The sequence below is a fragment of the Euleptes europaea genome, chromosome 2 (genome assembly GCF_029931775.1).
Source record: "Euleptes europaea isolate rEulEur1 chromosome 2, rEulEur1.hap1, whole genome shotgun sequence".
In the NCBI taxonomy this organism is placed as follows: Eukaryota; Metazoa; Chordata; class Lepidosauria; order Squamata; family Sphaerodactylidae; genus Euleptes; species Euleptes europaea.
Genome location: NC_079313.1, coordinates 48,013,612 through 48,040,583, shown reverse-complemented (window position 1 = coordinate 48,040,583; position 26,972 = coordinate 48,013,612). Strand labels below are relative to the sequence as shown.

The window sequence follows — 26,972 nt, the reverse complement described above, 5'->3', positions numbered from 1 at the left end:
TTTCTCAGATAGCTCTGCCGTTCCACTCTTATGTGGGCCCAGAGCTTTACCAACTGGCTAGCTGGAGGGGTTATTAAAAATTCAGAGAGAGAAACAAAGGTGTACACTGCAGCATCTCCTTTTACCCTTTTCTTCAGTTACTCTGGCAGACAAAAGGTATAGAACCTACTTCATGAATAATGAGTCACATAATATACATAATACATTTTTAATGCAACTAAGTCATAACATTAAGAAAGATATTTAAAATCTTCAAATTCACACTGTTAACATTTGTAATAATTTGTTTTGATTGCTAACTGGGAAGATTATTAAGACATTTCCCCCAGTTTCACTGTTTGGAACAGACATTTTTTTTCTTTCTTTTTGATACTAGTCTGTCCCCAGGTCACATTAGTGACAAAACTGCTGTCACCCACCCAGCAGCTTTGAAGCGGGTAGCTAACTGGCCATCTAAAGCCCAAAGGCATTCATTCTTATCTGAGATGAGGACAGGTGAGCACTTCTCACATGATCACTGCTTTAAAAGATCCCATGTGAAATTGATTTTGAAAATGGTCTGCTTGGCAGCTCTTACTGTGTGTGTGTGTGTGGGGGGGAGCACTTCTCCCTAAACTTGGGACTTTCAGTGCCTGAGTCATACCATACATCCTGCTTTTCTGCCCCAAGTGTGGTAGGGCCTCAGATCTCCATGGAGCCACAGCTTGCCACTTAAGACATTTTAAAAGCCGTAATCTTGTGTTAAGTGGCTGACAATCCAAGGTTCTCTAGAACAAGATAGCCAGAGTCTTCACAGGTGTCCTCCAAAGGAGCTTTGTGACACAACTGAGCATGCAGGAAGTAGTATGAGAAAGAACAGGATTTTGTGGCATTACTACTCCTGGTCCCATGATCCTTGTGGTCTGCCGTACAGACTGAATAGAAGTTACAATGGGTAACACGTGTAGTTTGTGAGTTTCAGATATGCTGAGTGAATGGCTACAGCACCTTAAAAAACCCCTCTGTATCAATATTATCCAAAGGCCAATCTACAAGTTCCAAAAAAACCCTGTGGTATAGACATCCTGGACTTTTACAACTTCAGAATGCTATGGGAGATCACATTATTGAATATTTCCTTACATTAAAAAAAACCACTCTGCACCTAGAAAATAACCTTAGAATCCATACCCCTAACAGACTGGCTTCCCACATGTGAAGAATATTCAGCCATGGAGTCTCCTACTTGCTTTCTGGTGTGTAGGCTGTACCCATAAAATTCTACTGAATGTGCAAAATAAAGCAGTTAAAATCCTTGGCTCTGTATTGAGGCTGGGCTTTCTCATGTCACTACCTGCAAATGGAGCAGAAATGTAACATATTCCATGGAAATAAAATAGGTATAAACAAGATCTTTTAAACATTTTGCACACTGGTTAGGTGCTAAAAAAATAATTAGTACTTCTAAACAGAGGCAGAAAATGTCATCCGATCAGAAAACTCTCACAATCTAATTGGCAGTGGTTGACCAAAGAACTACTGTTTCTGTGGCGAAGTTTCTGTGTTCTGCAAGGACAAAACTGGCTGAGATAACGTCCAGGGCATAATTTACTCAAATTCTAACCTTTTAACTGTAAGTATCTTAAGACATGGTTTATAGAGAGGTTTTATGTAGTTAATTAATTTTATATTCGTGTTACTTGTTTTACTCTGCTTCTGAATAACCTGTGGGCCGTAATAAAGACTGAACTGAACTGATAAACAGAGGCTTTCAAAATAAATGTTGTTGTTTTTTAGAACTCACATAAATTCTGTGACCAAAGAGTACAACTTACCTGTCCTCAAATCAGATTGCATCTTCACTGCCTGCAGTCCAAGCAGACTACCTAAACTCTAGTTCAATACATACAGTTTAGTGTGTGTGTTAAGTGCCGTCAAGTCGCTTCCGACATGGCGACCCCTATGAATCAATGTCCTCCAAAATGTCCTATCTTTAGCAGCCTTGCTCAGGTCTTGCAAATTGAGGGATGTGGCTTCCTTTATAGAGTCAATCCATCTTTTGTTGGGTCTTCCTCTTTCCCTGCTACCTTCAACTTTTCCTAGCATGTTTGTCTTTTCCAGTGACTCTTGCCTTCTCATAATGTGACCAAAGTACAATAGCCACAGTTTAGTCATTTTAGGTTCTAGGGTCACTTCAGGCTTGATTTGATCTATAACCCACTGATTTGTTTGTTTGTTTGTTTGTTTGTTTTTGCAGTCCATGGTATCCCTAACACTCTCCTCCAATTCTCCTGTAGTCATTACTTTTGTCTTCTTGTTGTTCAGCTGTAGTCCTGCTTTGGCACTTCCTCTTTTAACTTTCAGCAGTAGTCATTTCAAGTCTTTGCTATTTTCTGCTAGTAATGTAATATCATTGGCATATCTCAAATTATTAATGTTCCTCCCTCTAATTTTCACTCCACCTTCATCTAAATCTAATCCAGTTTTCCTAATGATAGGTTCTGCATACAGATTGCAGAGATAGGGAGATAAAATACATCCTTGTCTAACACCTTTGCCAATTGGAAACCATTCCCTTTCTCCATACTCTGTCCTAACCATGGTCTCTTATCCAGAGTACAGGTTGCGCATCAAAACAATCAGATGTTGTGGCACACCCATTTCCTTTAAAACCAGCCATAGCTTTTTGTGATCCACACATTCAAAAGCTTTGCAGTACAGGCTGATTTCCTTCTGAAATTTTCTTGTATGCTCCAGTAACCAACGTAAATTTGCTATATGATCTCTAGTGCCTCTTCCTTTTCTGAATCCAGCTTGAACATCAGGCATTTCTCGTTCCATATATGGTGACAGTCTTTGTTGTAAGATTTTGAGCATCACTTTACTTGCGCGAGAAATTAATGCAATGGTCCAATAATTGCTGCAATCTTTGAAGTCTCCTTTCTTGGGAATTGGAATGTAAATTGATCGTTTCCAGTCTGTGGGCCACTGTTTTGTTTTCCATATTTGTTGGCATATTATTGTCAAGATTCTGATGGTCTCCACTTCTGTGGCTTGGAATAGTTCTATTGATATCCCATCTTCTCCTGGTGATTTGTTTCTCCCAATTGCTCTCAGTGCAACTTTCACTTCACTTTCTAAAACTGTAGGTTCTTCTTCAAAAGATTCTTCTTGGAAGGAATCTGTCATCCTTTCATCTCTTCTGTATAGTTCTTCAGTGTATTGTTCCCACCTTTTCTTTATTTTGTCCTGTTCAGTTAATGTATTTCCATGTTGATCATTCAGCATGCCTAACCGTGCTTTAAATTTCTCTTTGATTTCTTGAATCTTGTGGAACAGATCTCTTGTTGGTTTTTGTAGGTTATCCGGGCTGTGTGACCGTGGTCTTGGTATTTTCTTTCCTGACGTTTCGCCAGCAGCTGTGGCAGGCATCTTCAGAGGATTAACACTGAAGGACAGTGTCTCTCCTTGTTCTTCCTTTTTTTTGTACAGCTTAGTACAAAGACCTAAATCTCAGGAATATTGGAAGCCTGAAACACAAATATAAATCAGCCTTTTATCTTGGCCATCAGTTGATTTAGAAACCTGAAGCATGCACATGTAAAACTGCTTTTCTTACGTTCCCACCAATGCGGCGGGGGGCTGAAAAGCACTTTGTGGCATATGCGGGATTTGGTTCCAGAGACTATCACAAAAACTAAGCATGCCATCAGACTCCACTGGTTAAATGGCTCACCAAATTGGGTTACACTTTGGATCCAGAATTGCTTGTCATGCTCATGATTTTTTAAACAGCAATGACGGGGAATGAAAACTGAGAGGAGCCAGACAGCCCCACACTCTCCTCTTGAGTCAAATTACATCAACCTGGCCTTCATTAACTCTGCATCAAATTCTTCAAGTAAAGTAAAGGTAATCAAAATGTGTGGCCATCCAGTCCTTGGCTGCAACTTATTCTTCTTTAGATGTCTTCTCCCTTCCACTTAACAATATAATCTTGGTATGCGGCCTGAAAAATCTTCTTCTGGCACCCTACAGGTTTTTGCAAAAGCCACCAAAGCTACATGCAGACAGCAGTGTCAAAGGACAATATTTGCAGAGGTTACCAGGTCATTACTTTTCTTTAAAAATACTGCTCCATCTGTGGTCTGGCTCAGGGCCATTCTGAGTGGTTTTGTTTTGTACTCATCATGTCAAACACCTGTCAGGGTGGTGACTGCCAAGGGGCAGACTAGGAGCACGCTGTGAGCCACGTGGCCCCTGCCATGCTGGGAGAATCACAGAAGCCACTTGGCTCAGCTTTCTCTTGACCACCAGCAACCCTCCAAGGCAGTGGCCCACCAGGAAGTTTCCTGGGTAGTTAAAGGGCCAGTCCACCCCACTTACTGCAACAGGAACACCTGTATGAAGAAGGTAGACAGTTTTGTTAAACAACTGCCTGCACTTTTGTACTGTTTGGCAAATTTTGGCAAGGATATGCTGAACAAACTGATGAATGGTACTGACATGTCAGAAATATGTATGACAAAAAGTAATGCCACATTGGATAATCTGCTCCCTCTCTCTAATCCTCCCCCTTGCATAATATCAATGAATCTTGATCCTGCTGTGATTTTTATCTATTTACTTGAAAATGAAAAATGTGCTTGCAAGTCCAGGCCCAGAAAGCCCCCTCGAGCCACAGATCACGTCTACATTGTTTCTGAACACCATGCATGACTGAATTACATAACATCAGTGCACACAAACTGTGTACACATGCACAAAAAATGTTATACACATTCATGCCTAAATCAATGGAACCATAAGCCCCATTGATTTCAGGTTATGATACTTCCAAGTAAGTGCTTAGAGGACCAGGACATTGGTTTAGTTAAGGATTTCTGTTGAAATAAATACTACTTCTGATTATCCTCAGTACTTTATTAATTTAAAATGTTATTCCAATAAATATGTAACAATGGACATAAGACACACTGTAAAATCTAAATAAAGGCATTTACAGTCCTATTGATAAAGTAAAAACATGTTACTTTTCTCTGCCACTGAGGTATGCACAGGATTAATTAAGGCAAATTCATACTATTACACACTGATAATAGTTCCTGGGTCCTTCCAGGCACAAGACCAATAATCCAAATATTCACACCAGTATATTAGGAGCTCATCAGCTCACCAGAGATGCATTCCACTAGCAGAAGCACTTTCCACTGGTAGAAGGAACCTTCTCCTGATGCATATGTCTTGCATTAGTGGAAGGCTCTTCCCACTGCAGGAGAGCATCTCCTCTACCAGAACTGATCTGTGGGCTCCAACCCATAATCTAGCGCAGAACACCATTGACATTTTGGAAGGAAAATCAGTAGTTGTCCCTTAGTTTGCCTTTTCCCTCTCCAGGGCAAACCACATTCATTTCTAATCACTAAGGCATCACTTGCTTCACATTTGGGTCTTCCTTTTGAATCCTCCATAGATTGTTCTCTACAAAACAGATGCACATAAAGGCCATACACACACATAACAACCAGTACTTTACCAAACAGACAGAAACTCTTGGAAGACACCATAGAAGGAGCATAGACTTTTCCTTAAGGAAAATTCCTGACTTGAAGGGAACTATTAAACAATGTGCAACTGTGAATAAACTTTGAAGGAGATGTGAATGGTTTGGGATACTGTATTTGTAAAAACAGAGCATTGGCCATTTAGGGTATTGCTGGAGTCTCACCCAGCCATTTATTGCTGGTTGCCATATTACTCTGTCAGCACTAGTCATTAGAATAGCTAGTAATTGGTATTAGCTTAGGTTGGTCCATATTGTGCATTGCTGACATAGCAAAGGAGCTGATTCCCTAACAATCCCAAACCTGGGAGCCCAGCAGCAGGCCTGGTAAATTACCTGGTAAGAGCTGCTGCTGTTCAGAATCTGGAAGAGAATATTTAGGTTCTTCATCCCAATCACCAAAGCCTGAGAACCATCCGGCAGTGCAATTTTAAACAGAATTACAGCCTACTAAGCCTGTAGACTTCAATGGACCTAGACGACCATAACTCTGCTTAGGATTTCACTGAGAGTCCATCCTATTGGTTGCTACTCTGCCTTAGCAATTGCTTGTCAAGAGGTTCAAAAGATCCACAATTCTTTGTCACAGACAGTCGATGCCAATGAGCTTATGAGTTAGAGGAGACTGCAGTAACGGTTGAAGTGTGGTCACACACTTCTGGAGCTTTATATCTTCTCCCATTCCTCCCACACTGGATGTCTCCATGCCACAGAACTAGGAAAGGCTCAAAGAGCCCTCTTCAGATGAGGCTTCAGCAAATATTTAAACCTGTGTGAATAAATCCAGAATACTGCTTCTGACGTTGCTTTTTCCTACCTCCTTTTCAAAAGGTAGCCAGAAATGTGCCATACACTGACACCTTGTAATGTGGGGATGATCGAACGCAAGTCTGAAACACACATTTGGCCTTCTCTACCATTCATGCATGTCTGACTCTTGCCTGATGTTCTGAGCATTGCAAAAATAAAAGAGAAATATAAAAACAGAAGCAGACCTATATCCCCACAGGTTCCATTTACTCTGAAAAGTGAAGCAGTTGTCACTGAAAAGTGGTAAGGATTTGTGTTCCCAGTAGAAATAGTGAACTAGAACCTCTATTCATTATTACAGTGTACAAAAGCAAGCCCCCCCCCTTGTTCTGCTCTTGGTCGAGCTGCTACTCAGTGTTTACTATTACCTCATGTAGTTCAGGTTTCCCAGAAAATTAACATAAAAAACAACAACAACAGGGCAAACTAGGGAATTCATGAAACAAAAGGACTTTCTGGTTCACAGAAAGGCACCAGGTAGCTTATCCATATAGGGAGTTTGGGGCTTCAAGGTGGCAGGGGAAGGTTATTGTTTCCAGTGTTTAATTGTAAAGGAAGAAACCCAGAGAAAGAGAGGCCTCCTCGCCCCACCTTCCTTCGCCCTTGGCTTTCCATTTTTTCCCCAAGGTCTTTCAGTTAAGTTCTGCAAGATGCCGGCCGGCCAGCTTTGACTTCCTGTTTAGTGAGGTTATGGCAGGAAGCGGCTGAAGGGCCAGACCACAAGCAGGGCAGGGCAGCCCACCAGGAAGGAGAGGAAGTCCGTTCACATAGTGTTCTTGCGGTTTTGCGATTCCCCATGGCTCTCATTTCAGACCGTGCTGTGTCTCCCGATGTCTCCGCAAATCCACCTTTCTCTGGAAACCTTTCCCACACAGATCACAGCCAAAAGGCTTGAAGCCGGTATGCTTACGACTATGGGTGATGAGGTTGGAACTCTGGCTGAAAGCTTTGCCGCACACCTGGCATTTGTGGGGCTTCTCACCTGAGGAGGAACCCAAAAAAAAAAGAAAGAAAGAAAGACAAAAACTTTAGCAAACAGGCCCAAAGAATAAGAACAAAATGGAGGAAGGGCAAACCATGGTACGCTCCTCTGAGCTCCTCGAAGGCAAGGCAGGATACCGTAATAAATAAATAATGGACAATAGCTACTAGGGGCCTGTGACACTCTCGCACGTGTATTCTATTTGGGGTTCACAAGAGCACCTGATTGTAGAAAGGACTGCATTTTCCCAGGTACAAAACATAGAATATTTCTTGCTGGGAAAATGCAATAATCCCACAGCCAAAATGCAACTCTGAGAGATCTGGAGAGCAGATTTGGACGTTCCCCAGAGAGGATTACACTCCTCAAGTAACAACTTGTTGGTGGTCCCTGGCCCAAAGCTTGTCCGGCTGTCCTCGACTAGGGCCAATTAAGAAAAAAAAATTAAGCAAAGAAAATGATTGGTGGACACAGACGGGAGGGGAGGGGAAGGTGGAGGAGGAGGAGAAAGGCTTTGCATTGGGTGATGCCAACAGAGGGTTGGAGAAATGAATAGCATCTCTTCCCAGCCAATAACAGCTCTCCATCGCACCAATTTTTTCAATTAACCATCACTGCTACCAAGACAGACAGCCTACTGGATAGGAAGACAGCCCTAGTGAAAAATCTCTGATAAAATCTTCAGTATCATTTAATAGTCTTCCGCTTATTTTCCTCAATTATTCGTTTGCAGTTTGTCAGTTTCTCTGTTCACCATAGCAGACAGTGAAACTTCACAGCCTGGCTCCTTTTCTGCCACTGCATTTGGCCCAAAAGCCATTTGATCGGAAAATCCAGGTAGGAAATCAATAGACGGATTACCACTGAGAAATATTTAGATTGATAGTAAGGCCATTTATGAATGGGAGTTTGGCCTTGGATTTGCCACTAGATGCATATTTTCCCCATCCATATTCTCAAAACTCAACAATAAGCCCCCATGCAGAGTTTTGAGAATTCGGATGGGGAAAATGTGCATCTAGAGAGCAGCAAATCTAAGGTGTAAAACCTCCCATGTATAAATGGCTCTGAAGCCAAGTCCTCCAACTTGGTATTGAAACTAGAAAGACAAGCTGCCGCAGCAATTTAAGCTGGGCTGAGACCTGTAATCACCACCAGTATATACCAGAATCTGCCCAGCTCAAACAACAGCCATGGGAATATAACTGCATTCAAAGATGATTATCAACCCCCAGGTGGGGTCTGGAGATCTTCCAGAATTACAACTGATCTCCAGACTACAGAGATCAGTTCCCCTGGGGGCAATGGCAGTTTGGGAGGGTAAACATCTCTGCTGAGCTGCCTCCTCAAACTTCACCCTCCTCAGGCTCCAATCCCAAATCTCAAGAAATTTCCCAACCTGGAGTTGGCAACTCTACCCTAAGTAAACACTAGGGTTGCCAGCTCCAGGTTGGGAAATACCTGGAGATTTTGGGGGTGGAGCCTGAGGAGGGCGGGGTTTGGGGAGGGAAGGGATGTTAATGCCGTAAAGTCCAATGGCCAAAGTAGCCTTTTTCTCCAGGGGAACTGATCTCTGTCGCCTGGAGATCAGTTGTAATAGCAGGAGATCTCCAGTCACCACCTGGAGGTTGGCAACCATAGAAAATACAGGGTGAATCCTATTAAAGCAATTCTGAATGGACTGTCAGGATTTCATTTCTTGAGGAGATTGTAGACAGATTATAAACACCAGGTTTGGACCTAGGAAATAGTCCGGGAACACCCAGCATGATAACATCAGTGGCTAGATAGAAGACAAGGCCGTAGCCAGGATGCACCACCCCACCCCACCTTGAACACAGATTTGCCTCACACAGATAATTTTTTTAAGCAGACTCTTTAATTTATGATATGACAGCTTCTATTTAAAGAATGAAAGCTTGTTTTTAGAACAGCAACATTTCTGGCTAAGAAACAGCCAGTGACAGCTAGTGTCATCCAAAAGGGTAGTGCTTCAAACCCCACCTACCTGATCTCTGCCCCAGCTTTGCCACTCAGGTTCCTCCTGACTTTGACTGGATTTTTGAAATCATTATCGCCTTTGTCATATCTTAAGTGATCTGGGGGAGGGGGGGTCCCCACTATCTACGCCGTGACTCTTATGTGGCAGGTAATTTAAAGGGGATGAGGGGTAATTTAAGGGGGGTGTTATTTAAGAACAGTGTTAATTTTAACTAGGTAAAAGTTTCCAGATTTCAAAATGAATGCTCTTATTCAACCTGATGTTTCTGATACTAACAATGACTGGACCGAAGCCCCTTAGGCTTGGAGACAAATTTCTAGACGTTTCTGTTGGTTTTGAGGAGAACACTTATTCTCCATTAATTGCTTTGAAGCTCCACCCAGAAGAAACATCGGCAGGCCTTCTTGTGTGGAGGCTGGCTACAGCTCTGATGGGCATCTTCCAACAGTCCTAGGTGAGCCGCTCTGAGCATCACATAGAAGCATGGCATCATTTTTCTAATTCTGAACTTAATCCCACTGTGTAAATCAAAAACTCCACACAATGGAACAGGGGAGATTTTTGTACAAACCCAGGGGAATACATGAGTTCAACCCCCCCTCCCCCAGTAACTAGTGGTATCTGTGCATGTACAAGCAGTCAAGTTGAGAAGTCCGCAAAAAGGGGGGAGAGGGGTACATATGAGGAAAGGGGGAACCATATGATGAGAGTGCTAGGGAGGAAGGGAAACCATGCAACAGGAGGTGGGGCAGGGGCAAAAATAAGGTTGCCAACAGGCCTGAAGGAAAACGTTCTGTTCCTTTAATAGAGGCTTAATGTTTGGAAATGAGTGCAGGGCCGTAGCTTCAAGGATGGCAGCCGCCACCCATGTGGCATGCAGAGAGGGCGGCAGAACTGCCTCTCCTACCCAGCCCACTCCTTCTGTAGGAGAGGCAGTTCTTCTGCCCTCTCTGCATGCCACAGGGGCGGCAGCTTCCCTCCTTGCCCCCCCACCCCCAGCTACAGCCCTGAATTAATGGGTGATGTTTTCATGGCATGGGGCAGGGGAACAATACTGTCAGGTAAACTACATCCCATTAATGGCATATGGCGTATTTCTCTAGGTCTGTTGGCAATCCTAGAAAAGAAGGAGAGACGGCTATGGGAATCCACACAAATGCAGAACTGTATTAGCTTGTGAATTAAAAAGAAGAGTAAATCTCCCAACTCAAAACAATCTGAAGAAGGCTGAGCATATTTATTGTCCGAATGCTGAGGGCAGCAGAGCAACTGTTAGTTCCCTCCTATCAAGTCCTCCCTTATAGTATGAGAAAGAAAGGTTTTTATCAAAACCCTGCCTGCACTACACTGCTTACTTAGCCCCGAATCTCTGCACTCAATGGTTCACAGCAGTTGCTGAGGTTTGGGGCAAAATGATCAGGAAGCTATTTTTCTAGGTTAACAGTCTTGCATTATTAAGCTATGGGGTGGGGGAATTTCCCTACTGCTTATATCCTTACCCCATCCCACCCCCCTGTGATTCCTTGTGGTCTCCCAACTTATAAAACATACAAGCAAATCAAGTTCAATTCATTCTTTTTGCCCCTCTCTTGTGCTTGGCCTTTTCTCAGCATGAGTCAAACCCTTCACTAATGTGGTATCCAAGGGACACCCCCCACCCCTTCAGTAAAGTTCCTGCCCTCTCAGTAGAAATAAGGAGCGCTTTCTGCCTTCCCTTCTGAACTTGAAAGCTGGACCCACGTTACAGTTACACACTTCTTTCAATTTGGGCCTGTCCCAGTCACATGTAAAATAGAGTAGGGAAATTTCAAGGACATGTCAGCTGTTGCTCTTAACTCCTTGCAGTCCATCCTTTCAGGTGCTTTTATTCCACATGGGCACTGATAACTGGTAGTGAGCCTGGATGGGAACTAAGCACCTGAAGGAAACAGCTGCAGGCAGGGAAAGTAGGGATTCAAGAATCCTTCTGTCAATGCACAACTTTGGCCCTTTCAACAGCACCACCACCACCCCTACTATACTCATGAATGGGTCAGATGTGCAAAGCTGGCTCCATCTTGTGTACTTTGGGCTTTAATATGAATGCTACAGCAGCCACATAGAAGCAGATTTAAGCCATTATTTTTGACCGCTATTATCATGTGGTGAGCCCTTCCTGTGGACTGACTTGCCAGACTTGTAGTCATTTTCTCTATGCCATGCCCACAATAAAATGTTTGCACGGGCATGGCTGCCCCTGCCATGTAAAAACTTACCACATGATAATGGTCACAAATTCTAGATGGTAGCCATGTGAATCGTATTAAGAAAAAGAAAAGGCATGTTATAGGATCTTGAAGACTATAGCCCGGTTCAGTCATTATGATTTTGGTGTTCCAACAAAGAAGCATGCTACCCATTATTCTTGAGATATCTGTGGTTGCCATTTTTTGTGAATAGAACAACACATTATTTTCCAGCTTCAGTACACATAAAGATGGGAAATGCATGCATTGCCCTGTTTGCACAAAATGGCAGCTGTGTGAACGGAGAGCACTGCACATTATACAATCTGCCCTTATGCATCATTGGATCACCAAAATCATAACATCTGAACAGAACTTACCAGATTTATTTACTGTGATATAGGCTTTCATGAACTGGAGCCCGCTTCATCAGATGCAGCAAGGAAAATAAATGCTCATTTGTCCAAACAGCAGGAGAAGGATCTATGATGCCTGGGAGGGAGCTGAGAAGAACACTGGACTTACCTGTATGGATAAAAGTATGCTTCTTCATGTCAGATTTCTGGTGGAACCTCTTCCCACAGTACTGGCATGGATAAGGCCGGGTATCTGAGTGAATGAGAAGGTGGGTGGACAAGGTGGAGGATCTCTTGAAACTCTTACCACAGATTTTACAGTCAAAGCTGCGCTCCTGTGGGAAGAGAAAGGACCTTATGTAGTTGCACAAGATGAACATTCATGCAAGTGGAACATTAATGCTCCACTATGCCAAAATTTCTTACACATTTTGTGGTGACTTGAACTGCTAAAGTGGAACAAACATGAAAGTCAGCCCAACTTGAAAGTCTAGTTCCATCCTCCACTGTGCCATTCTGCTCCCCACCCCCGGTTTCCAAATGACACCCTGAAGGACACAGTGACCATGTGCTAGAGAAAGCGCCTGCACATTTAGAAACTTCACAGAAAACAGGGGTTCTGCAAGCACAGCTTATTATATGAAATAACAAATTCAGATGATGCCATCCCGACCTGCTGCCACAATATACAAGATATGCAGAAAATTGATTAATCCAAGAGACAAGTCAAAAGTCCTGGGCTGTACAGCCCTTCTTCAGTGGGATAGATAATGTCTCAAAATGAATCCGAATGAGAATCTATTTAGGCCAGCATGGTGTTTTCAACAGCAATCAGCCAGATGATTTGGGAAGTTTAAATGCAAGGCATGATGAGAATGTCTACCCCAGGTTTGTTCACAACCACATCTACCTCTGCATACAGAAGGGACCCATTTTAAATATTCTTGCTAACAGGCAGTAGTTCTCCTCCAATTTGTCTAATCCATGATAACTAGTGGCCATAATTACATCTGGTCAGCATAAAGCAAATTATGAAGATAGATTTACTTTTGCAGGTCCTGAACCTGCTATCAGTCAATTTAATCCGGTAGCAATGTTGTGGTTTGGAAAAAAGAATAGCCTTTTTTAATTATCTTGCTCCAGATCATTATAATTTTACAAAATTCTATCAAGTCCCCCCTGAAGAGGCAACTTTTGAGCCTTTCTTCATAAAGTTGATGTTTTAGTCCCCTGATCTCATGCACTAGCATTTTTCAGACATGGAGCTGATCCAGTTCTTGATCCAGAACCCTGTGTGTAGTAGAATAGAATTTATGTATAAATTTGCTTCTCCATTTCTTTCAAGGTGTGTTGCAGCTCTATTTTCCCATCCTGATGCCAACCCACCCCACTGTAATAAATGGAGGAACCTTCTGGTGTGGGAGAACTTAGCACATGTTTCAGAATTCCCTCTCCTGCCACAAATTAAGAAGTCTCCTGAACTAAGTTCCAGTGTGTGTGTGTGTGTGTGTGTGTGTGTGTGTGTGTGTGTGTGTGTGTGTAAAGTGCCATCAAGTCGCAGCCGACTTATGGCGACCCCTTTTGGGGGGTTTTCATGGCAGGAGACTAACAGAGGTGGTTTGCCAGTGCCTTCCTCGGCACAGCAACCCTGGTATTCCTTGGTGGTCTCCCATCCAAATACTAACCAGGGCTGACCCTGCTTAGCTTCGGAGATCTGATGAGATCAGGCTAGCCTGGGCCATCCAGGTCAGGGCAAGTTCCAATATAAGTTATCTTTAATGTTCTCCCCATTTTGCAAAGCTGCTTTTTTCCTCTTAATCATTGGCCAGGTATTTCTCTCTACATCAGTGAAGAGCAACTGCACAAACAGGAATCATATTTAAATACATACTTATTTACAGAAATATTTACAATCAAACCTAAGTGAGGGTTCATTCGAACACATATTTTTTCTTTTGTTTTCACCCTGATGCTCCAAAGTAAGTCTGACTAATTTCATGCAATAAGCAAGTTCTCAGCAATGGCTGACTGGTGATAGTTGATTCACACCTCCAAACTCCAGCCAATCATAAGACAGCGGCAATTATCATAGGAGGGAAAAGAGCCAAAGTCATTCAACCTGCGGCCTTGGCAAATTGGTAGGGTTGCCAGGTCCCTCTTCAACTTCGGCGGGAGGTTTTGGGGGTGGAACCTGAGGAGGGTGGGGTTTGGGGAGGGGAGGGACTTCAATGTCATAGAGTCCAATTGCCAGGTGAATTGGACTCCAGGTGAACTGATCTATATCGGCTGGAGATCAGTTGTAATAGCAGGAGATCTCCAGCTAGTACCTGAAGGTTGGCAACCCTACAAATTGGAAAGAAGTTTGGTGACTTTATCTGATGGGTAAGGTTTTTGTCTCTCTTGAGCTTGCCTCTGAGAAGTAACCATGCCCCCATATTGTTGCTTTTTAGACTTGGCAACTTCTATATCAAATCAATCTGCTAATAAATAAATATTACATTATATACCACTTCCACAAAGTGGCTGTCTTGATGGGTAAGTGATCTCATGGACAGCCTTCTCACCAATGCTGCTGGTAGCAAGGAACATGATGAAGATTCTCCTTGTGACAAAGGCCTTTTCATGAGGCCCTCAAACGGTATGGCCCGTGTTAAACTCCAATTCTTCATGAAGGCTGTAACATGTGAAATTTAACTTGGCCCTTTAAGGAATCTCCTTCTACTTCAACTACTATCAGGCAGCGGATGAGCTATTAAGAATGAAAGGCCTATTATTGTTGTCTCCCTGTGGCGTTCTCACCTGTGAATGCACAGCTTTATGCTGCTCCAAGCTAACTGCGTGGCCAAAGGTCTTGCCACACATCTCGCAAGCAAAGGGTCGGGTGCCACTATGTGAGCGACGAACATGCACCTCCAGGCCATGAGGAGTGGAGAAGACCTGAGAAAGGCAAGACAGATAAAGAATATGGTGGTACAGGACTGTAACCTATCATGGATGCTGACCCTAGGATCTTGGAAACGGCAGGAAGAAAGTTGTTCTTTTCGCTATCTCTTTATCTCTGGCCAAAAAGGCAACAGACTAAGAAGTGCTCTGCTGGTGGTGGTAATGGATGATCTTTTAGCTAGTATTTGTTTGCTGCTAAATGTACAGTTTGGGGTTTTTTGTTTGTTTTGCTGCTTTTGGATATTTGAATGGAGACGTTTTCTTGTTTCATAATCACAGTATATTTTGTTATAAGCTACTCTGAAGGATCTGTGAAGCCACCTAGCAAAGATTTTAAATAAATAAATGGTAAAATACTTTATATGGCATTGAGTTTCTATGAGAAATGCTCTAAAATATTACTGCAAAGAATAAAAAGTGCAAGCAGTCCTACTAGACCCGTGTTGGCGAACCTATGGCACACGTGCCGCAGCCAGCATGCCGAGCCCTCTCTGTGGGCACGCGTGGACCCGTCGCGTCTGCCTAGGGCAGTGCCGTGTTGCCGTGGTGAGGGCGCTGAGGGCGGTGCTCCTTCTCCCCAAGCCCATGCTCCCCAAGCCTGCGCCGGCGCCCTCCCTCTCTCTCAGCTGAGCTGCCGCCGCAGCTCAGCTGTTTGTCGGGGCCCTGCCCGTCTTCAGTTTGGATGGGGGAGGCTGTGGCCGAGCACCTTGCCAACCCCCCTCTCAGCTGAGCTGCGGGGCAGCTCAGCTGTTTGTCGGGGCCCGCCTGTCTTCAGTTTGTCTGGGGCCCCGCCTGTCTAAAAAAGCATTTAGAAAATTCTACAACATTTGCAGACAATCGTACAAGCCATCAGGAAATCTACAAGGAATTTTCCAGCATTGTAGCAGCTGCAAAGGTGCATTTTAGTAACAGATTTTTACAGTTCCCTAAGATGGAGACAACCCTGTGTTTTCTGACTTCTCCAGATAAAGCCAAATTTGAAAAACTTGATCTTTCCTGCCTACACTGGTTAGATTTAGAAAATCTGGAAATGAAGCTAATAGAATTTCAAGAAAGCTCTATCTGAAAAAATAAATTCTATGACCTGGGTGAAACACTTGAGAAGATAGAAGGGGTGCCAAAGGACAGCACAGTTCGTTCTGAAAATGAAATCTTTAAAAGTGTGGAATTCTCTGCCAAATAATTTTAAGTCAATGAAAGCACTTGGGATTGCTTTCCTTATTTTGTTTGGATCATCTTATGCTTGTGAGCAGCTGTTTTCAGCTTTGAATTATATCAAATCTGACACCAGTAACAGGCTAACAGATGACCTGAGTGATGCATGTGTTGCTCTCAAACTTACAAAGTATGAGCCAAGGGTAGACAAATTACCAGCATGCACACAACAGCAAAAATCACATTAATTGTTCAAAAAATTTGACGATGTCCTCAAAGATGTCACAAAAATGGTGAATTACATCATGGCTCGTGCTCTGAATTGTCGACAGTTTCAATCACTTCTTGAGGAGGTTCAGGCACAGTCTAATTGTTTACTTATGTACTGGCTGAGCAGAGGACGAGTCCTGGAGAGATGCGTGCCAAATGCAAACTTTTACCTTTCAATAAAAAGTTGTTTGCATCATTGAAAGCTCTGTTATTGTGTTTTTCTTTTAACACAAAATATGTGAATGTATGAGTTGTTTTTTCTAAACTAAAACCTCAGTATTCAGGTTAAATTGCCGTGTTGGCACTTGGCGATAAATAAGTGGGTTTTGGGTTGCAGTTTGGGCACTCGGTCTCTAAAAGGTTCGCCATCACTGCACTAGACCTTCTCAGGCGATGTGAGCCACTAATCGGCCAGGGCAAGGAATGTGAAATGCCCCAGACATCCCTATCAGAAGTTTCTAAGCCAGGCCTGCCTCTGCCTTACTCTGTACTTTGCTTACTCGGCTATAGCCAAGTCTGAGAGCACAATCTGAATACACAGTCTGCTGAAGGGTGAGGGTGGTCATAGAACATAGTTCCTACCTTACTGCATTTGACACACTTGTAGGACCCAGTGCTGATCAACAGAGGGCGACAGAGCAGCTCTGATTCCAGCTTGATGCCGCTTGTGTTTTTCTCCTGTTGGAGTCCAGGTGGGGCTTCTACATAGATTCCGGGGGTAGCTGCTGGCCGGTCAAAGAGTCCAGGGGAGCTAAAGTCACTATAGAGTGCCAGAGCTGAGCTGTGCTCTGTTCCGTAGAGGGCGGGCTCAGATCCCCGCTCGCAGAAGAGACCAAGGGATGAGTTACGTTCCAGTGTTGGGCAGGGCCTGTAGTTCTGTACCAAATGTCTCAGCTCTGAACCTCCCAGGCTACTCCATGCATAGGGTTTCAAGGGCAGTGAAAAAGGAGAAGCCTCATCCAAAGAGGGGCAGATGGAACGTTCGGAAGCTGCAGAGACAAAAATTGGCGAAACCAATGACTGGAATTCACAGTGTTACACAACATCGCTTACATTCCTCTCCCGACTGCTCTTACCTCTACGGACACATAGGGCTTCAGAGACATCTGACTCCATCAGGAGAACACTGGACTGTGATTCTTCTGTGCCAGTATGATCTCACATTACATCATCACCTAGGGCCACTTCTCACACTATGATTTCCAAACAACTCTTGCCACCTCCTAGCTGTTGCCCCACTAGCAGTGACCAATTTGGCATGTACTAAAGCAATTCCTTCTGTATAGGGCTCCTGCCTTGTGGAATGGGCTCCCTGAAGAAGTGGGGGGGCACTATAAAATGGCTTTTAATGGGGGTTAAGCAGCAGGCATTTTCCTGGGAAGGACAGTAATGACAATTTACTGTGTAATATAGGTTTTTAATTTTTGGAATTGTAAGCCAGTTTGAGCCACAAAGGAAAGGCAGAATATAAATATTTTAATAAATAAGCAAACAAACATAAAGGCAATCCTTCTGGTATATCTGCTGGGTGAAGTAAGTGATGGGTTGAAAACCCACTTCATTGTTGTTAGTGTAAAAGCTTCACATTTGCACTGTTCTATTCCTAAATACTGGAGATTAAAGGATGATAAGTATGGGATTTGTTTCTTTGCTTCTGAGATAAAACCATGAGATTTGCTTATCTCACAGCCTACGTGATTATAGCTGCAACCCTAAGGGCATTTTCCCCATTAAATAAAATGGGATTTCTGAGCAGACCTGTTAAGGACCTGCTCCCTATAGCTATGTAATGCATTCCCCCGCCCTCATCTTTTAGATGTGCAGCAGTAAGATTCTACTGGCTTGAAAACACAACAAAGGGAAGGGGCCGTTTTGGTGGCTTCACTTTAGCCTGAGCTAAAACATTCAGCTCTCTTCAGTAACATTTTTTTAATATTATAGGATACAGAAAAAAGAAAAGGGGGAGGGGAAAATAAAAAAGGAAACAAGATATATCCAAAATGTATCAGCATCTGAGCTTTAAAATAATGTACATTCTCATCACTTCATCAGTTGATCTAAGCAATGGAACCATTAAAACAATTCCGTAAATTTCTCTAAATAGTTACTAATTTTACCATCTTATTAATTATTCTCTAGATAATATTTCAGGCACATGAGTATGGCCAGCTCTCAATCTTATGGATTGAGAGCTGGCTGAAAAATAGGAAGCAGAGAGTAGGAATCAATGGTCAGTTCTCACAATGGCGGGATGTGAGCAGTGGGGTGCCTCAGGGATCTGTGTTGGGACCGATGATTTTCAACCTGTTCATCAATGACTTGGAGTTGGGGTTAAACAGTGAAGTAGCCAAGTTTGCAGATGACACCAAATTATTTAGGGTGGTTAAAACAAAATCGGACTGTGAAGAGCTCCAGAAGGATCTCTACAAACTGGAAGAATGGGCATTAAAATGGCAAATGAGATTCAATGTGAGTAAGTGTAAAGTGATGCAAATTGGGACAAAAAATCCCAACTTCACATATACACTGATGGGATCTGTGCTGGCAGCGACAGACCAAGAAAGGGATCTTGGGGTGGTAGTGGATAGCTCGATGAAGATGTCAACCCAGTGTGCGGCTGCTGTAAAAAAGGCAGATTCCATGCTGGCTATAATTAGACGAGGAATAGAGAATAAAACTGCTGATATCATACTGCCCTTGTACAAATCTATAGTGAGACCACACTTGGAATACTGTGTACAGTTCTGGTCACCACACCTAAAAAAGGATATTACAGAGCTTGAGAAGGTGCAGAGAAGAGCAACCAAAAGGATTAGGGGACTAGAGCAACTGTCCTATGGGGAGCGGTTAAGACACTTAGGGCTGTTTAGCTTGGAAAGAAGGCGGCTGAGGGGAGACATGATAGAGGTCTATAAAATTATGCATGGTTTGGAGAGAGTGGACAGGGAGAAGTTTTTCCTCCCTCTCCCATAATACTAGAACACGGGGTCATCTGCTAAAGCTGGAGGGTGAGAGATTCAAAACAGATAAAAGGAAGTGTTTTTTCACACAATGCATAGTTAAATTGTGGAACTCCCTGCCCCAGGATGTGGTGATGGCTGCCAGCTTGGAAGGCTTTAAGAGGGGAGTGGACATATTCATGGAGGAGAGGGGTATTCATGGCTGTGTTAGAATGGATATTAGTCATGCTGCATACCTATTCTCTCTAGTATCAGAGGAGCATGCCTATTATCTTGGGTGCGGTGCAACACAGGCAGGATGGTGCTGCTGCACTCGTCTTGTTAGTGGCTTCCTAGAGGCACCTGGTTGGCCACTGTGTGAACAGACTGCTGGACTTGATGGGCCTTGGTCTGATCCAGCAGGGCCTTTCTTATGTTCTTAGTAATAATCATATAAAGGTTGCCATTGTATCTTAAATTCTTCCATTGAATTCATTCTTATCAACTGTGTTAGTCTAGCCATCAATGTAAAATCAAACAATCTTCAGTAACATTTTGAATAGTTAAGATAGCAAAGAGGAATTGATGGCTGATCTCTGCATCAGTGCTATCATTTGAAATTTCTGAGCCAAACATGATTGCCTCAGAATATAAAATTACATGAAGACCAGTAGGAGTTCAGCTGTTCCAGGGGTGCTGAGGCATAGTTTGCTTTTGAAATATTTCCCTTTTCTACAGCCAGCTTTGGGCAGAATCTTTCCCTGTACTGCTTCAAACTGCAGGTCAGTGGGTGTGTGAGTGTCTCATATAGGGGGGGAGAATTCACCTGGGAAAAATGGAACAACCATTAGAAAGATAGCCTTACTCTTTCCCCTTGACCTGCATGAAATTTATTTGAAGGGGAACATTCAAACAGGCAATTTCCCACCTGCAAACTGATTCTGCCCCATCCAGGAAAGTCTGCCACTTAATGTTGCTGATATTATAAATGTACAAATATGACGTGCCTGAATATCTCTTCTCATTTGGCACTATAAGTGTTTATACGAGCCCCAAAGAAGTCTTCATTACCCATTAAAAAAAACCTTGCTTCTAGTATTTCAAACATTAGTTGACCTAGTAAAAGCATCACTTCACCTCTGCTAGATGCAATCCTAAGAACAATTTCCTGGGAATGAGACCCATTTAATAACATGGGACTTTCTTCCAAGGAGATCTGTTTAGGATTGCTCATTCTGACGTTATTGTTCTGAGGAGTCAACACAGCAACCAAGACAGTAGTCCTAAGCAGGTCTACTCAGAGTCATACTCAGATTTCATCAACAGCGATTTGCTCCCTGGAAAGTTTTCTTTGGATTCCACTGCACGAACCTTCCCACTACCAAATCCGTTTTAGTACACATGAACATAAAGCACATAAAGTTGTTGCATGTGATCCAGACATGTTCTTTCCCTGTTGCAAACAGGTCTACCAGTGGCCAAGGCCAACAGTGGAAGGGAACCTCCACATAGAGAGGCAGTAAACCTCGGGGAAGACCTCAGACTCTAGGCCCTGTGGTTTGACCTCCAGAGTCACTGGTTGGTAACTGTGTGAGACAAGATGCTGGACTAAACGAACCCCTGGTCTGATCAAGCAGGGCTCTTCTTGTTTTGTATTTTTATTGAACTATGCTGTTTCATACCTCAAGTATTTCCCTGTTATACATTTGCACTAATGTGTTTTGATTATTTCACTAAAAAGGCTTTGGGGGTCTCTTTGTTCCAAGTTAAACATCAAATGGAGACAAGACCCTGACACACAAAACGCTGCACATGCAAAGCAAACACATGGAATCCCTTGTTTAACTCCACAATGATAACCAGTCCTGAGGCAGCCATTCTCAGTAAGGAGCTATCATCATTTAAGATTCTTTTTTATTCATACCTGCAGGATGCTTTGAGTTGACAGGGAAAGATTCAGCTGTTGCAAATTAGTGGGATTCCATAGGAATTAAACAGTATGGGTCATTATGAAGCCAGATACCACTTCCATAGAGTTTTGTGCCTATACTTCAAATAATAACCCAGTTGCATATTTTTACATTAAATTGGAATAATATATTTCTTTGTGTACAGTTTATGTATTTGACCCCTATTCCAGTTTAGTAAAGTAGGGGTGTGTGCATAAGGGAAAACAATTTACTGGTGGCAATTTTTAATAGACGATATTAGAAGTTTTTCCTATACGGATTGTCTTGCTGCCTTAAATGGATGGTTCCTCACATTGTTTTTGGATTCCAGGCCCCCTTCTACAGTCCCAGCCCAACTGCGTTTTCTGGTCTTACTAGAAATCTTTGCTGTTAGATACAAATGTTATCATATCTTGTAATCCATTCATGGATTTACCGACAAAGTTTTTAAAAAACCTATTATAGTCCTAATCCGAATATAACAGCAATGTGTCTTTGAACTTGATTCAGCTATTTAACTCATTACTAGAAAAAAAGATTAAATGACAAAAAGGAGGATGGGTGGTGCCAGTGTAGTATTTTAAACATTTTTAAAAAATATTTTTGAAATTTTAAAGAAATATTTATATGCCCACGCAAAAGCAGGTGTTCACACCTGCTTAGCTTCAGAAGTGTTGCCTCAGGCTCTCCCAAACCATTTGGATATTTTAGCTTTCAAAAGACCTGTGTAACTCAACATCTGTGTAACTCAACATAGGGGTGCTTTTGGTATTAGGTTGTGTATCCACAATCAAACTGGCCCAATAAAAGCAGGGGTGCCCTGGCCACAAAGCAAACTAGGGCAGTCCGTCTAAGGTAACAGATTTTAGGATGCTATTAAAAGGCACCATTTCATTATTGTCATTTTTTAGTCTGGGAGGGGCAGCATTTGGACGATCTGCTCCAGGCCTTCAAACCTATTGGAACGTCTAGCAATGAATGTCATAGTTTTCTAACCTGTTGAGTTTTGCAGGTTACTGGTCCAGAAAGGAAGCCTGAACTTCACAATCTCCCCCCACCCCCCAAGAATGGAAAAGGTCATGCTGCACTCTCATCTTCCATCACAACACAGCTTCAAGAGCACCTACTGGAAATGCTCAAATCTGTCAGCAATTTCCACTTCAGACCCACACTGAAAACAAATATATATTTTTTAAAAATGCAAACCTTTGTCAAATGGACCGAACGTTGTGAGATTGGCTTTGTGGATGCCATACAGCCCCCGGGATAGGAGAAAAGAGCATTGAGGAGGGAGGGGCTCATGCTGGAAGTTATGGACAGCCAGCCAATGTCGGGAGGGGAGGGTACAGGATTGCCAGTAGACAAGCAGAACACGATCAAGCCAGTCTTACTGACTGAGAATGGAAGGCTGGCAGGCTCATGTCTTTCCCTCTCCACAGTTAAAACATTAGAAAGATGGAAACAAATTTCCCTAGCCCCTCCTCCCATGAAGAAATCCCTTCCCACTGCAATAAATATCATTCTCCTTAACAGAGAACATACCAGTGGGATAACCTCCATGGACAGAGGCAGTCTATCGGGCCATTGCAGCTTGGCTGCTGGCGGACTCCAGGGACCTTCGGTCCCATCCCGCAAAGGAACTGTGAGGTGCTGAATCTCTTCCCCTGCCATCCTCAGCATGTACACTGAGAAGTAAATCCCAGTGAGTCTGGTGGGACTTCCCCCCTAGCAAGCCCTAGTGCTCTAGTACAGCCCCAAGTGACTCCATCGCCCCAAGGCTCTCAGCGTCCCTATACACTATTCGCTTGGGAGGCATGGCTCTTTCCACTCACTTTAGCTGCTGTTGAAATGAGGACTACGGGGTTTAAATGGGCTCGGGCTAGTAGCGAAGATTAGATATTCTTGAGCGGGTATTCTTCTAGGCAAGCAAGCACCGCTATTTGCAGCATCAGGGGTCCATTATTGGTACTCCCACCCATACGTACACTTGGTCAGGTGGCTACAAATACCAAGCCATAGAAAGAGAGAGATGCCATTAAAACTGTGTGTGTGTTTGTGTTAGGTAAGTATTACAGGGAAGTGTGCCCTATATGCTCTGTAACCTTATACTTAATTTGTCATTATGTGCTCAGAAACGCAGTCGTCTTTATTCCCTTCTGTGCCCTTCCCTGTTTCTTTTGCTCCTCAGCAAAAGAGAATAACAGATCCAGTGGCAATTCAAAACAAAACTAAACAAAAGGCAATGCACTTCGCCCTGAGCCTCAAATGGGGAATAGGCTGGAACTGGGAAAGAGCGAGGGAGCCTCAATTTTAGGCAGCTGAGTCCCCTCTGCTATCTGAGTGGGAAGGATCCAGCCCTCCAGAATCTCTCACTAATACATCGTGTTATCAGTTTATTCATTTTTCCTTTCTGGGATTCCATCTTTGGATATGCAATAAACTATTTCCCTACTAGGTAAGATATAAAAGTTATGGGAGGGATGAAAGAGAGACTTCGTTGACTCTTCATCCTGATTTTTATATGTCTTTTATTCCTTTTTATGGACATCAAATTGTCCATCCATCAAATACTAATGCTCACTATTTAGCAGCAGCCGAAGACTATGCATGGACTATACACCAACCATGTAAATAGGTAGTAGTAGTAGTAATATAAACTAGAGAGTGTGAATTCTTACTTCACAAGACATTTTCTAGTGGTAGGCTATGGAAAAATAGTGCTGGCTTTTTTTGGAATTAAGAAAAAAAACATTGTTCTGCTCACTTTCACTGCCACTGAGATGGGCACTTATTCCATCTCTCGAGCTTTTAATATTTTTTCCCTGGCCGGTTGTTGTTGTTGTTGTTATTATTATTATTATTGTTGTTATTATTGAAGAGCCCTTTTAAAAAACACTTATTGTTTTAGAAAACAGGAGCCCGACAGTAAAAATGGTTCTAACTCCTCGGGACTGTATTATTGAACGCGGTAACCCTGAAGCCAAGCCAGGCAGCGCGTAGCTTCCTTTCGGGTCCGACCACATCAAAGGCCAGAAGAGGCAGCCAGAAGCTGCTCCGGTCCGGGGGGGGGTGTCACCAAAAAGAACGGGCGGACTGGTGGGAAAGGCCTCTCGTTTGGGCTAGAGAAAGAAAAGATCGCAGCATCCTCTGTTGGGCGAGGCCATTCAAAACTACCTGCAATTCTCCCACTAAAGTCGAGCGTCTCAAGCAGGTGCCCAGGCAGCGCTTCTGTCCAAGCGCGTCCCCTGGAAAACCCCCGTCTCTCCCTCCGATCTCTCCGTGCGCCCCGTCTCGCTCTCCTTTGCGCATTTACGCGCGCAACCAAGGTGATCTCCGTCCCTTTCGCAAAGGTGCGTACACCGTGCATCACTTTTGCCGGGGGAAATCAGCACCGGGGGGACGCTTTTGGTCGAGAGAGAAAAAGGGCCCCCAAGAAAGAAGCAAGCTCCTTCCGATTAAATTCGCAACACTTTTGTAAAAGTATGTATTCAAGCGTCACGTCCGTGGCCATTTCTGCATGGGAGGATTTGCCGCTCTGTAGATGCGCATTTTCCCCATCCAGATTCTCGAAAGTCTGTATGGGGGCTTATTTTTGATTGTTGAGAATTCGGATCGGGGGAAACGGGCACCTAAGCCGGTTAAGAAATCCAGACCTTTGAACGCGGAGTGCATTTTTCTCCGCTCTCCCCCCCCCCCCACAAGGTACATTTTGGATCCTTGGCAAGGTGGTGGTTGTCAATCTTTTCCCTTTCCAGAAGGCTGCCAACTCTTGCCGTGCCTTTGGACTAGTGGCAAACCTCCATGCCCGTCTGCGGGCGAGCCGCGCCGTTTCCTCCCCCTGCCCCAGGGCAAGAGCCCCCCTTCGACCTCGGTGCCGTCGCGACCGACCGGGAGGAGGACGGGATCCCCTCCCTTCCCTGCGTGTGAGGCCCCCGTTTATGGCGCAGACCCCGGCCGGTCTCTCCCCCCCCCCCGCCCCCGGACCCCTTCTGCCCTTACCTGGAGACGCAGAGGGAGAGGGCGGCCTCCAGAAATCCTCCAGCTCCGCGGCTCGGTCGCACAAGCTGCCCTCGCAGCTGGGAGCCGAGTCCGAGGCCCCGTCCGTCCCTTCGGGCAGCTGCGGTTCCGGGGAGAAGCGGCCCTGGGCAGGCTCGGGCTCGGGCTCTGGCTCGGGGAGGCCCAGATTCATCTGCCCCGGCACCTTGGTGTCTGTCCAGGGAAAGAGACAGGGAGCGAGGTGGGCGTTTGTCCTTCCCCGATCCGGACTGAAGCCCCCCCCCCCCGACGGCAGCCCCGGGTCTGTCCCGGAATCAGGACCCAGCACCCCCAGGAGGCGCTGCCCCAAACCCACCAGCTGCCCCAGCTGCCCAAGGGAGGCGAAAGAAGCCGCGTCTTTGGCACCTCCATCCAAATGCCAGCGCGCACCCCCTCCTTTCGAGGTGAGCGGGCCCCTTTCTGGGGCCCGCTGGGGTCCCCGCCCGCCCCCCAGCCGGCCCCGAGCAAGCCAGGCGGTGGGTCGCTCCCCCTTCCGCCAGCCGGGGAGTTCGAGGGGGCGTCCGGAGGGGGTGGCATCCGCCCTCCCCTCCCCGCGCCTGCCCCCCCCCCCTCGGGCGCTCACCTGCACAGATCTGGGCCAGGACGCTCTCCAGGCTGAGGCTGCCCTCCCCGTCGGGGGCGCGGGGCTGGTGGTAGCTGTGCGCCTTCTTGCTCTTCACCAGGAAGGACCTGGGCATGGTGCCGCGCGGGGGGGGGGGGGGAGGCCGCTGCCGCGCCGGCTTGGCTTGGCTGGGCCCCGACGGCCGCCACTCAGTCCCGCCGTCCAGGCGGCTTCGGAGCGCCCCGCCGAGCGGATCCCTTGGACGCCCCAGCCCGGCTGGAAAGGATCTGCGGAGACGTGGGACCAGCCCTCGGTTACCGAGCTCCCGGCGGGGGCGGGGACGGGGCGGGGGGCGGGGAGGAGGGCCCACAGCCCGGCGGAGGGGCGGGACCGCCGGGCCGTCGGCCAGGTGGCTGCGGCGCAGGTGGGCTGGGAGCAGCTCCGTCTAGCCCAGCCCCGGATCGCGCCCTCTCTGATGGGGGGTGGGGGTGGGGGTGGGAGGGCGCTGGCCCGGGAGGGGGAGTGAGATTTTACTGCTGGGAGGGGGGCACCTGCCTTGTTTTGGAAGGACCCAAAAGCAACACCCCCACACCCCACCGCTAAGACGGTCTGTCCGGATGCAAAGGCTGGCTGGAGTCCCTTTGACGGATTGATCTGGCCCGGGCACGGCGCTCGGAGTCCGGGCTGGCCCTGGAGAAAACCCTGCCCAGCGTTTCAAGTCGTGGCTTTCCGAAAGAGCAACCCTGGCTACTCCTCGGGGTCAAAGATGACCCCTCCCCGTTCTCATTGAGCAAAGGTGCCTATGACACGCAACCCTGGGAAAGAAGCCGAAGCCACAACCCCAAGGCTCGACCCGTGAAGCCTTGAACTAGCCAGAGAGACCCCCCCACACCTCAGAAAGGGGGGGAGTAAATGCTACGCCGGAGGTAGAAATGTTTGTTTGTCCATTATTATTATTTGTTTGTCCATTATTTTTTTGTTTGTCCATTATTATTATTGTCCATTGTCACCTATCCTTTTCCCTCCCCAAGCTCTGGACCGTCCAGCTCGGGAAATCGTTCTGTGTAACCCCGAAGCTTCCGTCCTGCCTTTTAAACGCCACGATGCTTGGTCCCCATCCAGCGCTGTGGCCTCAGGGCTGGCGGCGTGATGGTCGCGCAGGGGAACCAACCCGGGTGCTTTCTCGTCCAGGGGCAAAAAGA

The 26,972-nt window shown here is 45.2% G+C and overlaps 1 protein-coding gene across 3 annotated transcripts; it reads right to left on the bottom strand.

The window, feature by feature from the left end:
• Window positions 1-7,153: 7,153 nt before the first annotated feature.
• Window positions 7,154-25,906, bottom strand: GFI1 (growth factor independent 1 transcriptional repressor). 3 transcript variants are annotated; one of them, XM_056845225.1, is made up of 6 exons: window positions 25,766-25,906; window positions 25,173-25,329; window positions 16,868-17,274; window positions 14,717-14,854; window positions 12,087-12,252; window positions 7,154-7,334 (listed from the first exon to the last, which is right to left on the bottom strand). In XM_056845225.1, the coding sequence occupies exons 1-6, from the start codon at window positions 25,904-25,906 to the stop codon at window positions 7,156-7,158; spliced, it is 1,188 nt and encodes a 395-aa protein (XP_056701203.1). In that variant the 3' UTR covers window positions 7,154-7,155. The 3 variants fall into 3 exon arrangements, with proteins under 3 accessions (XP_056701203.1, XP_056701201.1, XP_056701202.1); XM_056845223.1 differs by having other exon boundaries at window positions 25,173-25,382; window positions 25,792-25,906; XM_056845224.1 differs by having other exon boundaries at window positions 25,173-25,374; window positions 25,808-25,906.
• Between the last annotated feature and the right edge of the window lie 1,066 nt (window positions 25,907-26,972).

Coding starts and splice junctions, on each gene's coding strand:
- GFI1 (XM_056845223.1), bottom strand. CDS start 25,906: ATGCCCAGGTCCTTCCTGGTGAAGAGCAAGAAGGCGCACAGCTACCAC. Junction 12,253..14,716: donor ATAAAGCTGTGCATTCACAG/GTGAGAACGCCA, acceptor CTCTTCCCACAG/GAGCGCAGCTTTGACTGTAA. Junction 7,335..12,086: donor GCATACTTTTATCCATACAG/GTAAGTCCAGTG, acceptor GTTCCTCCTCAG/GTGAGAAGCCCCACAAATGC.